Source organism: Coccinella septempunctata, chromosome 5 (genome assembly GCF_907165205.1).
Source record: "Coccinella septempunctata chromosome 5, icCocSept1.1, whole genome shotgun sequence".
NCBI classification, from domain to species: Eukaryota; Metazoa; Arthropoda; class Insecta; order Coleoptera; family Coccinellidae; genus Coccinella; species Coccinella septempunctata.
Window position 1 is genome coordinate 38,749,189 of NC_058193.1, and position 11,147 is coordinate 38,760,335.

General features: G+C 41.4%; 2 protein-coding genes across 2 annotated transcripts; both read right to left on the reverse strand.

The window, feature by feature from the left end:
• Positions 1-413: 413 nt before the first annotated feature.
• On the reverse strand, positions 414-5,217 carry LOC123314137. The gene is made up of 2 exons (XM_044899258.1): positions 4,391-5,217; positions 414-4,221 (listed from the first exon to the last, which is right to left on the reverse strand). Exons 1-2 carry the CDS (start codon positions 5,176-5,178, stop codon positions 414-416), a joined length of 4,596 nt encoding a protein of 1,531 aa, XP_044755193.1. The 5' UTR covers positions 5,179-5,217.
• A 138-nt stretch (positions 5,218-5,355) lies between these two features.
• Positions 5,356-10,600, reverse strand: LOC123314296. The gene is made up of 2 exons (XM_044899468.1): positions 7,183-10,600; positions 5,356-6,883 (listed from the first exon to the last, which is right to left on the reverse strand). The coding sequence occupies exons 1-2, from the start codon at positions 10,503-10,505 to the stop codon at positions 5,437-5,439; spliced, it is 4,770 nt and encodes a 1,589-aa protein (XP_044755403.1). The 5' UTR covers positions 10,506-10,600; the 3' UTR covers positions 5,356-5,436.
• Between the last annotated feature and the right edge of the window lie 547 nt (positions 10,601-11,147).

Consider the following 11,147-nt stretch of genomic DNA (forward strand, 5'->3'; position numbering starts at 1 on the left):
TCAAAACTTCACTGAAATTCTGTAGAATTGGATAACTAACTGGTTTTATTTGATTTTTCTTTATAGAATCTAGATGAAATATAACGTACTTGAAAAACTCTTACGAAAGAATGGAATGGATTGAGAAATGAATAAATAAGAGAACTAGTGTTTAATTTTACTCTTTCTTTCTTATTGAATCGAAGGAGTCATCAGCCAAGCAGAACCTTCTCTAACAGTCCAATCCTTCGATTAATAATTTATGAATTAAATAAATATATTTTCATATTTCTTTCAAAGAAGATATACTTTATTGGAATACATATATCCAAAAAAAATCGTTTTTTATACAAATTATCCTAAAGATATTTGAGAAGAACAAGTACAAAGTATATACAAGATTAAAATAATAATAAACTGTCCTATAAATAACATCATTCAGAATTTCTAATATTATGACGACCATTTTGGTCCTTATTGTCATGCAGGACGTTCCTGACAACGCGATACAAAATGTTAGTATCTTTTTCACCCAAGACACTGAAAATTCTTCTGCAAACTTGATGAGTTACAGCATCATCCAAACTTGGCTCCAGGTTGGCAAATAAAATCGGTTGCAAATATTTGGGCCATATGAACCTTTCGCTGATATGTTCGTAATGATTTTTCTTGAAAACGACGCCAACTGACTGGCTTCTGACGTCTTTGAATTCTTCAACTATAACCTTATTTGCACTTTTGGGTACATGTTCCTCCATCTTCTTCAATTCCCTCACTATCATATTCTCATTCCACAGAAGATACCCGGTAAGATCAGGGTTTATCAGGAATGCTTTATGGTAATCGTTTTGGAGCACGTGGTTGCAGTTCTGATCGTTGAGCTCGCCTTCTATGAAGTTCTTGTTGATCTGGCAACGGCCTAGAAAATCCGATGTGAACACTTTTCCATAGCTGTCTTTACATATTAAAAGTTGGCTAGATTCCGCATCCCCAACCTTTAAGTTAACAGCTATGTCACAAGTACATTTAGATTTACATTTGGGACACATCTTGGTAAAACGCAAATTTTCTGTTGTGATCAAGATTTCACTTTTTCCATCGACTGAAATTAGAGTGTTTAACTTGGACATTTTCAGCTCAACATTTTTCTTCAATATAATGGAAGTTTGGAGATTTCTTTGGTCCAATTTAACAGGACAGTATAGAGGATGCTCATATAGATAATTGTGGTTTACGATTACCCATCCCTGTTTATCCCTCTTAACGAAGAATTCTAGCGTTTCCTCCACTTGTACTGTTTTGGTGATCTTTGTACCATCCGGAAAGATGACAGCCTGATCTCCGTTGTCCCTGTTCCAAACTCTCATACCATCGGTACGTTCCACCAGAGATTGACCAGTTTGAAAGTGCCACTCCGTCAAAACCTTAGAAAATTGCTTTTTCTCAACGGTATTATCCCTGATTCTCAAGGAAAAACCGTCCAAAGTACGTATATTGACGCTGGAGTACAACGTGTTCAAAGAATCTATATCAGCGGTGGGAAACGAAGATAACTGAAGCGTTTTACTACAAGAAAGGTGGCCTCTTCTAGTCCGGCTATAATCCCGAATATCGTGGCATACTCGATTCGTAGTCAAAGATAGTTTGTAGATCATTTTGCGACATGTATCGATACTGCCGAAACATTTTTTCAGGTCGTGCCCATCCCTTTGTTTCTGTTTCAAATCGACGATCGTTGCTTGAGAGTCTAAGATTCTCATATTTCCGTTACAAAAACGGATCAAAACTGTGCCATGATCAAGGAAGAGTCTATAATCTTCCCCACTGATATTTTTGTATTTTTCCCTATGAAGATGCGTTTGTTTCACAATTATTTCTTCTTTTGCATCCAGAGTTAAAGTTTCTAAAATCAAACCGTTAGGCATGCTCAGCTTGATATGCGGTATTGTTTTTTGGTAAGTAGGCGGCAGTTTATCTTGATTCTTGATGGAGATTTTTTTTCTTCGGTTCATCGGCCTACATTTCTTCTTCATCGATTCCTTCAATATCCTTCGTATGTAGAAATTGAGAGGGATCTCCAGGAATTTATACTTTCTTTTCACGAACCTCAACTTGGGAGAATCCACATATTTATGGACAAAATCTTCGCGCAGCATGCGATTTAAAATTTTCATATCGCGATTCACGTTTTTCTCGTGTCGGATTTGTTTGATCTTGTTCCAAACCAAAGCAAGGTCTATATTTATGCTTTCGAGGTCCTCACTGTACACGGGGATGACGCGTTTGACTTCCGGAGTCCACGTGGGCATCCTGTTAACGTTTTCGTCGAAATCCGTTGAGAAATCCGGATCGTCTTTGAACCTCGCCAGGTTGAAACCCAAGATGGATTTCACTCCATCCAGATCTTCGCTCAGAGTGCAAGAATCGGATTCTTGGATCTGTTTTGGGGACGGTAGGATCAGTTTGATGACAGTGCCGTCTTGTAGGAGTAGATGGGGATCAACGTGTCCGTTTCTATAGTGACCCATTAACGTGTGACCGTCAAATTTGACCGATAGGCTCAGTTTGAAGTTTTCGAAGTGGAACCTACAGGTGTCTACGGTTACCCGAACACCATCGTGGCTGAAAAAATCGTTGGTTGTTCCTGTGAGACCGAATCTTGGAGGACTATCGTCGTACGCGGTTAACGAACTTTCGGGAAAGGATTTGGAACAGAATTGTGTCAGTTCTTTGCTCGAAGGGTGACTCTTGATTTCAGCTATGATTTCTTCGAAATTTGGTTTGATCATCGGTTCGATATGAGTGAATTTCTTGAAGGTATCCGAGTTTGGCGTGCAAGACAACCTTTCGGTATCAAAATTGTCGCAGTAATAGTAAGGGATGAGATATTTCTCGTAGTTTTTATACAGTCCGTTCGATTCAATGATTCTCTCGAACACGTATTTCTCTTCGTTTTTGGCGTACGTTTTGGAATCCACATACGGTATCGGTTTGAACTTGGTGAACCAATCTGCCTCTTCCAGGTAGTAGTGGCTGCAAAAATCCCTGAAACAGGTGAGGGTTCTCAGCGATTCTTTCCAAATCCTGGTCCTTGTTCCGGTGACTTCCAGGTCCTGATGGAAATGAACCACCAGCGAGTCAGTTGCCTCGCAGTACCTAAAATTAATTTCCGCATATTCCTGTTGAGCCTCGAACAACCATTGGGCCAGCGTTGAAATTGAAAGAGGCTCCCTCCACCTCAATAGCATACTGTTGAACTTGCGGTACAAGTTTGGAATTTCACCCAACATACTGATGGATCTAGGCAGGAAATTTCTGTTATCGTAAAAATCGTAGGGAGAGCAAATGAAACTCTTGGCGGGATTTTCCTGATTTTTCGATGAATCCTCAGCGGCCGCCATGCTGCTCAAGAAGAAGAGGTTCAGGAAGTGATCTGTTTGCTCTAGGGAGAGTGCTGGTCTGGCCCTACTTGGGGTACCTTGATGGTGAACATGGGGCAGCTTGAAGTTCACATCTTTACACTTCTCCAAGTTTTTAATACAGTGAAAAAATCTTTGATTCATCAAGATTTTCATATCTGATATAGCCACAGCTTTGGCTCTTCTATCTGCTGAAAGATTCATGTTCAAATGGTCTCCTTCGTAGAATTTCCTGAACACTCTCTGCCTCGACAATTTCTCTTTCTTCTTCACAGGTTTGAAATAATTGATGGAAAATGGACAGGGGCTCTTGGTCACCTTTTCGTCCTCTAAATCGTATAAAATGTGAGCAGGTTGTGTACTTCCTTGGTGAACAAGGTAAACGTTCTTGGCTGGATCATCTCGACAAAAGTTTGCATTCTGCTTTTTAGCCACGAAGTTTTTTTCGACTTCCAACAGCATACTCTGTACAATAAATGGAATTGTAACGTATTCCACAGGGATATCTCTCAGATTTTCTTCGTACGTAGGGAATGGACCGTATTTGATATCCAAATCTCTGAACTTGGAAGGATACAGGTGTTTGATGTAGAACAGATGTTTCCTCTTTAAATCAAGAATGCTCATAAGCAATTCTTCCAATTCCTCGTGTCGCTCCTTGAAGAAATTCCGTTTATTCTGTTTGTCATCTGGAATTACAGATCCGTTGATGTATTTCAGTTGTGCTGCATCCTCCAACGCTTTGAATTTTTCTCCGTTTCGCGATATTTCTCTCATTTTCCGCCAGAAGTAGGTGTATTCACAGGGATCTGCATCTTTCCTCCTAGAAATGGGGTTAATTTAGAAAGAACGACTAGGTGAGAATGGAAAAGGTTGAGAAAGGAGAAGCTACAGTAGCTCTACGAAGAAGGTGGCTCGATAAGCTGTGTAACGTCTATCTCAATAGCAATGAGCCTAGAATAAAATTAAAAGCAGATCAAGATTCTTGTCACCTGGAAATTTGCAGGATACAGTTCACTGGAACCTTGTAACGCATGAGGAGTTTGAGCAAACAAGGATCTTGAAATCCAACAAATACGTAGAAATAGATATGATCCTTCAGATCCTCTGAGCCGTGTAGATTGTCAGGCAGGACATACGAGGTGTAATCGCTCATCTCCAGCTTAGTAACATGCTCAGTTTTTTTGGGGGCTCTACGTTTTGTTTCAGGGGTGAAAGCTTGCATTTCCGAGAATCTTATCTGCTTTTGAACATCGCTCCTTTGCAGTTTCCTCAGCAGTTCTTCCTTCTGACAAATCTCGTGATCCAGACGAGCATCTTTGGCGTACTGGGTGTACATTTCGTTGATGAGTTTATGCTTCATTATAAGAGCCAGGTGCTTTCGTGATATATCGCCTCCAAATCTCAAATTTCGATCCAGATCGTGGCATATTCTGTGGAGATGGTCCTTCAGAGAAGGTGGGTGTTCGAAGCTGTTGTCTTCGGAATCTTCCACGACTTCCTTGATGAAGTTGATGACGCTTCTTCGCGAGATGAACACGATGTTCGATTCTGCTCGCAATTCTTCGTGGATCTTGATGATTCCTTCGAGAAGGTCATAACATTTGAGGGTCAGTTCGTTTGCGAAAACTACCTCGAAGAGTTTCCTGGGACAGAAGTCTTCCAGCTCGGTGTTTTTGAAGATAGTATTGGCATTTGGGAAGAAAGCTAAACTGTCTGCTGTGGCTTTCGTGGAACGGTTTGTAGATTTTTTATGGGTGATTGAAATTTGTATCGACATTTTATTCGACTTTTGTCAGAACTCGTGCAAAGAGTCACAGACAGTTTTTTTAATTCCGTGACCAAATAGACGAGTTCAGAAATACTTGACAACCTTGTGAATACCTACTCAACAAAATACTTGAGTAGTTGAGGAGTTCTGTGACGAAACCGAAATGAAAACTTCACCATAAACTTCCCTATTTCACTTTTAGACTTTATTCCAAAAATAAATAAAAATATCAACATATAAACATGTAAGAATAAAAATATAAAATATTCAATTGACTAGTTCAGTATCCGGAGAACTTGTCCTCGATTGAATCCTCAGCAAACTAGACCTCTCAGTATCCACGAACGTGCTGAATTTCGAATGAAAATAATTCGGCAATTTCATCTTCATTATCTTCCTTGAGCCAGCAATCTTCCTATTGATTTCCTTCAGTTTCTCGTGTAAGGTTATAACGGGTTTCGACGGCATTTCGTACTCCTCCGGATAACTCTGGGAGAGGGAATGAATGGAGAACTTGGATGACGACAGGTGAAACTTCAGAGCGCTTAAACTCAAAGCCAATTCCCGCATGACCTCTTCCTGGAAGAACTTTTTGAGACAGTTCATCAGCCCGTTCACTTGATCCAATTCGAACATACTATAGAGGTTCCTGGTAGTTTGATAGACTAAGTTGTTGGTAATGTCTGACTTTGTTAAGGGAATTTCGACGTCCCTCAACGCTGTGCCAAAGAACCTCTCGTTGAAGCTCGTGAAGACGTTTCTGGTGATTGTTAAAAATATCAGGGTGTTCCTCTCGTCGTTGAAATGGTGGATGTTCGCGTCTTCGGAATCTCTCATGGCAGCTGAGGCCGCTTTGTCATTCCACAGCACCATCCCTTCCAGATTGTTCTTGATGAGGTAAATCTTCTGATGATCGGTTTGGATGGAATGCTGACACTTCCTCTCGTTCATTGCTGTATGGATATAATTCGGATCTATCTTGCAATTCCCTTGAAAATCAGCCTTGAACGTCTTCCTGTAACTGTCTTCAACGTCCACGAAAAAATCCTTTTCTTCCTTGAGATTCCTATTCTGATAAAGTGGTTCTACGAAGAGCCTGCATTTGTATTGTGAGCCACAGCGGTGACAATCCTTCGTGAATGTTACAAAATCCGTTTTTAGATCTATATAGGTGGAGTTTCTCATACTTAGGAAACCACCCTGACTGTTTAAGTGGAGGGTGTCATGTACGTTCATTTGGATCTCAATGTAGAAATTGATGTTGTCGAAGAAAACCGGTTTGTAATATGGGTGTTCATAGAGGAACGTAGACGTTATCAAGATCCAACCCATCTTATCTTTCTTACTGAAACGAATCGGTTCATCTGAGACGCTCACAACTGTTTTTATTCCAGTTTCGTCGGGAAATTTCACGTATTGGGTACCATCCCTATCGATTTTAGAGGAAAAACCGTCTTCCCTCCTGTAATACCTTTCTTCGGTCTGAAAATTGATCTCGGTGGTGTGTCTGCTGTATTGATACTTGTATATCTTTTTGTTCTTGATCGTTATCTTCTCTCCCTCGAAGTTGATCATGCACACGGACGAGAAGGGCAGTTTGCTGATCTCGTTGAAGCTGTCGCATCCCTCTATGATCGCGTATTTGGATTTTATGTGGCCCCTTCTGCTGATATAATATTCTGAGGCGGCTGGGTCTTGACGATCCGACATCATTCTGAAAATGCGAAAATTCTTAGTGACTCGAGGACATATCGGAACTTTTCAGACCAAAGAAACCCACAGAAGTTTTGGGATTTGGGCCTAAAGGGAAAAGAAGCATGATCCAGTATGTGAACTACTTTCTTGTTCTGAACATATCCCAGTTATGGGTAAGGCATCCTAACCAAAAGTGTTGTATCCAGCAATTTTGTCACTGGTGAAACCTGCATTGAAAACAATCGCCTTTTGGTGCAGTCTAGTATGTTAAATCATATTCTGTAGATGACATTCGATGAATTCGATATTTCTTCTTACCTGGTGAAGGCTTTCCTTATGAGATCCTCCGTTATCTGCGTCTTAACCCTGCAGAACGCCTCGTCCTTAAGGTTGGTGGGCTTGCTGAACCTTATCTCTCTCCCACTGGACATCAATAAGTGGATACTTCCATCGAGCTTGCCGACTATAAGTGTACCATCGTGAGTGAACATTCTGTAACTTTCATCTGACACAGCTTCGGGTCCAGGTTGCAATTCGTAGCTCTGTTTTATGACCGAAGTGTTGTCGTGTATTTCTGATGGTAACACGCTTATACAGAGTCCGTTAGGAACTGTGACTGTGCAGTCGTAGATGGGGTTTGTTTTGAACAGACCCTCGGCGTTTTTGATCACACATTTTCTTTTAGGAGCTTCTCGATTTTCCATATCGGCGTGTTTGTCGAGGATTCTCTTCACCACGCTGCTGAGCGCCACCTGACGTTCGGGAATTTTACTTCTGAGATTGAGATCGATCTTTTCAGAACTTCTACAAGATACCTTGAGGCACTTCGTGTTTTGTTGGAGTCGTTTGAGTAGATCAATGTCCTTCTTTATGTTCGTTTTGAACATCTCCTTAGGCGATATCCTCACGATGTTACCGACCGCAGGAAAAAGTTCCTGGGATCTGTAATGTTCGAAATCTATAGCGGTCAATGTGGTCTCCGTATCCCCAGGTGGTCCGTGTAGCAAATATTCGGATAAATCAGATTCTATCGTATCTTTCCTCTGCGGACCTCCAATCGCCTCGTCCAAATCAAGAAATGTCAATTTGGACTCTTCCTCCTGAACTACAGATTTCTCCTCGTTCACTTTTGGTACGACTGGTTTCGAGAAAACCACTATGGTACCATCGGATAAGAAAACGTGACAACCAAAACGATTTTGGGGAACGTGAATGACGAACATGTTATAGTCGGTGGTGATTTTGACTACCATCTTGAACTGTTCATGGCAAAACCTGCTGGTATCCACTGTTACCCTAACATGGTCCAAGCTTATGAAGTCTGTCGTGTGTCCCACGATGCTGAACTTAGTTACTCCGAAATTATAGGCGGCAAAGCTGTAATCTTGGTCGCTCTTACCTTTGCAGTGTTCGGAAAAATCTACAACGTTGTTGTATTCCTCTAAGTCTTTCAGGATGGATTCTAAGTTGGCCGACATGTCTAGGTACCCTGATATAGTCTCACCATTGCAACTTTCTAGTATCTCGCAGACGTTTTCTTCGATGCAGGGGCATTTGGTACTTTGCCGAATATCTGAGACGCTGTATTGTATCTGGGGTACTAGAAGGCTACGGTAATCCCTGTTCGCTGGGTCTCCATACTGGTACATGGCAGTGTGCTCTTCCATCATTTTAGCCACCTCCACGTAGGTGACCTGAGGATAGATCCCGTTCTCCTTCAGCCAATCATAATCGTCCACCAAGGTGAACCTACAAAAATCCCCCAGACCTACAGGGGTCCTCAGATACTCCCTCCAAACCTTCGTGTGAAGACCGAAGGAATTCACGTTGTTGTGATATCTGACTATCAGCGAATTCGTAAGTTTGCAGTGTATGTAGTCGCAACACAAAAATTTCAGTTCCGACTCCAGAAGGTGCTGACACAAGACCTCTGGTTTCAACATTTCCGCCCAGTGCAGGGCCATCGGTCTTAAAAATTCATATTGGTTTGACTGGGGAAAGTGGTCGATGAATGGTTCGTCTATTTTCCATACCTCGTCGGTCAGACAGTGCGGTAGCATGTTCCTCAAGTGATGGTTCTTGTCGAAGATGACAACGTTCTTGGTGTACTCGTTTCCCACCACTTGTTGGTCCTCGTAGTCATGGAAATATCTGTTTTTCAGGTAGAGCAAGTTTATCAAATGGGTGGTCTGTTCGTCCGTGAAGCAAGGTTCTTCTTCGCTGGGGATAACCACGTCATGGGTGTGAACCTGGAAATCGTCTATCGTATCTTCGGACTGGCACTCACGCGCCAGCATTATCGGCATTTGAAGATTCAAGATGTCCAGGTTGTCTCTGACGTATTGGACACCTACATTATCGTAAGACCGAAACGTTAAGTTTACGTAATCTTTCTCGTATATCCTGAAGGACTGCTTTCGGTTTTCAGTCTTTTTCTCCCTCTTCTTGGTTTCGAGCATGCTTCTGATATCGAACGGACATCTCGTCTTATGCTTGGTGGTCTTCGGGAGTGGTTTATGAAACGAATTTGTTTTCAGCTTCTTATCCAGTTTCATCTGGACCTCTTGGAGCATACTGTTTAACACTAGGGGTATAGTTACGGTTTCTAAAGGGTAAGAGTTCATGATATTCTCGTAAATGGGGAAAGATCGAAATGTTTCAGTGAATTTCGTGTTGACGATCTTCAAGTTCTTTATGTAATGGAAGTGTAACCTTTTATAGTCTATCAGTTTTTTCACTATCTCCGTTAGGTCTGCCAGGGATGTTTCTAATATTGCGTTAACATCTTGGTGTGGTGGAGCTTGGTACTTGAACACGGCTATGTTCTGGAGATAGTCGCATGGGCAATTCCTAACGAACGTGTATTCTCTCCAGAAATGATTTATATGCTTCTTTTCGTCCACCTCATACTCCGACAACCTTACGATGAACGACAGCTTGACCGATATCTTGAGAAGGTATTTCACTACGTCTATACTGTTGAATCCTCGGAGTATATAGAAGTAAACCTGGTTTTTAGCAGCGTCGTCAATCACCAGATCGCTATCCATCAAATCCACTTCGGTATAATCCTCCCTCTCGGCTTTTTCCTGTCGTTTCCCCGATCTCGAACTGCCCGATTTGACGTCAGTGGTCGATTTTTTACCTCTGGCTGTAGATTTTCTTTCGGCCAGCGTGTCTAGGTCCCTATTCAACCTATCCCGTCTCCTCATTTCAAGAACCACGTTGGCGTATTGTTCGTACATGGTTTGTATCAGCTTGAACTTTATCTTGTAGGCTTGGTACTCCATGGTTGTCTCTGGATCGTTCAGCTCCATGGTAGACGCGTATTCAACGAACTGCTTCAGTTCTTCCATCAAAAATGGTGGAAATTCCAAATTTTCCTCCTCGTTCGCCACAGAAACCAGGAAGTTTCTCACGTCTTTCTCGTCTATGAAGGTGACGTGGGTGATGTCCTGTTTGGTCTTGTTCAGGGCCACCAAGCTGTCTATGAAGGTCTCGTCCTCGATGTTGGCAGCGTTGATGAAACCTATCTCGAAGAACCTTTTGACGCAGAACTTGTTCAAGGGCATCATTTTGAATTCGTCGGACGGTGTGCTCATGTCCATGGAGTCGGTTCTTACGTTATCCGCAGGAAACATAATAGAAAAAAATATATAAAAACAGGGAGGAAAAAATGGATAGTTGAAGGTTTATTGTCAGGTTGACAACAGGTCAGGTTTATGGCATTTTGTCTTCTTCCAACTTGACTCAACCGCATAGAAAAAGAAGACTAGACCTTGGCATGAACTTCAAACTGTTGAGCAGAGAGTATGATTGCTGGTACAACTTTAGGTCTGTCTTTTTCTCTTGAAAGAGAATTGTCACTTCTCCTCCTAGAACTGTAATAGACAGGAGTTATGGAAGAAAACTTATGGTAGATTTTATTAATCTGACAATCGCAGAATCTTCTGAAACACACTACATAACCCAGGAACAATTTATCCGATGAATTATTGTCCACTACAGAGATCTGGCAAATATGTATATTCTAAACTGGGGTTAAATCAATATATACTCGAATGAATGCAGCTTTTTTGTTATTCATAATATCCAATCGGCTGTCTCTCCAAACAAATCAATGAATCCCTTTCGTTTTTCAAGGTTGCTGAATAATATTTACTACAATAGACCGAATAACATCGTAATATTCGGATCGCTATCAATATTTCATGTTATCAATAAGTCCAAGGAATTTAGATAATAAATGAAGTTCAAACCATTGGTTTATTGAAAATCTATAG

What these genes read in the sequence shown, in the direction of transcription:
- LOC123314137 (XM_044899258.1), bottom strand. Translation starts at nt 5,178, where the DNA reads ATGTCGATACAAATTTCAATCACCCATAAAAAATCTACAAACCGTTCC. An exon ending in TGTATCCTGCAAATTTCCAG is followed by an intron (nt 4,222 to 4,390) that starts GTGACAAGAATC and finishes CCCCATTTCTAG; the next exon opens with GAGGAAAGATGCAGATCCCT.
- LOC123314296 (XM_044899468.1), bottom strand. Translation starts at nt 10,505, where the DNA reads ATGTTTCCTGCGGATAACGTAAGAACCGACTCCATGGACATGAGCACA. An exon ending in ATAAGGAAAGCCTTCACCAG is followed by an intron (nt 6,884 to 7,182) that starts GTAAGAAGAAAT and finishes TCGCATTTTCAG; the next exon opens with AATGATGTCGGATCGTCAAG.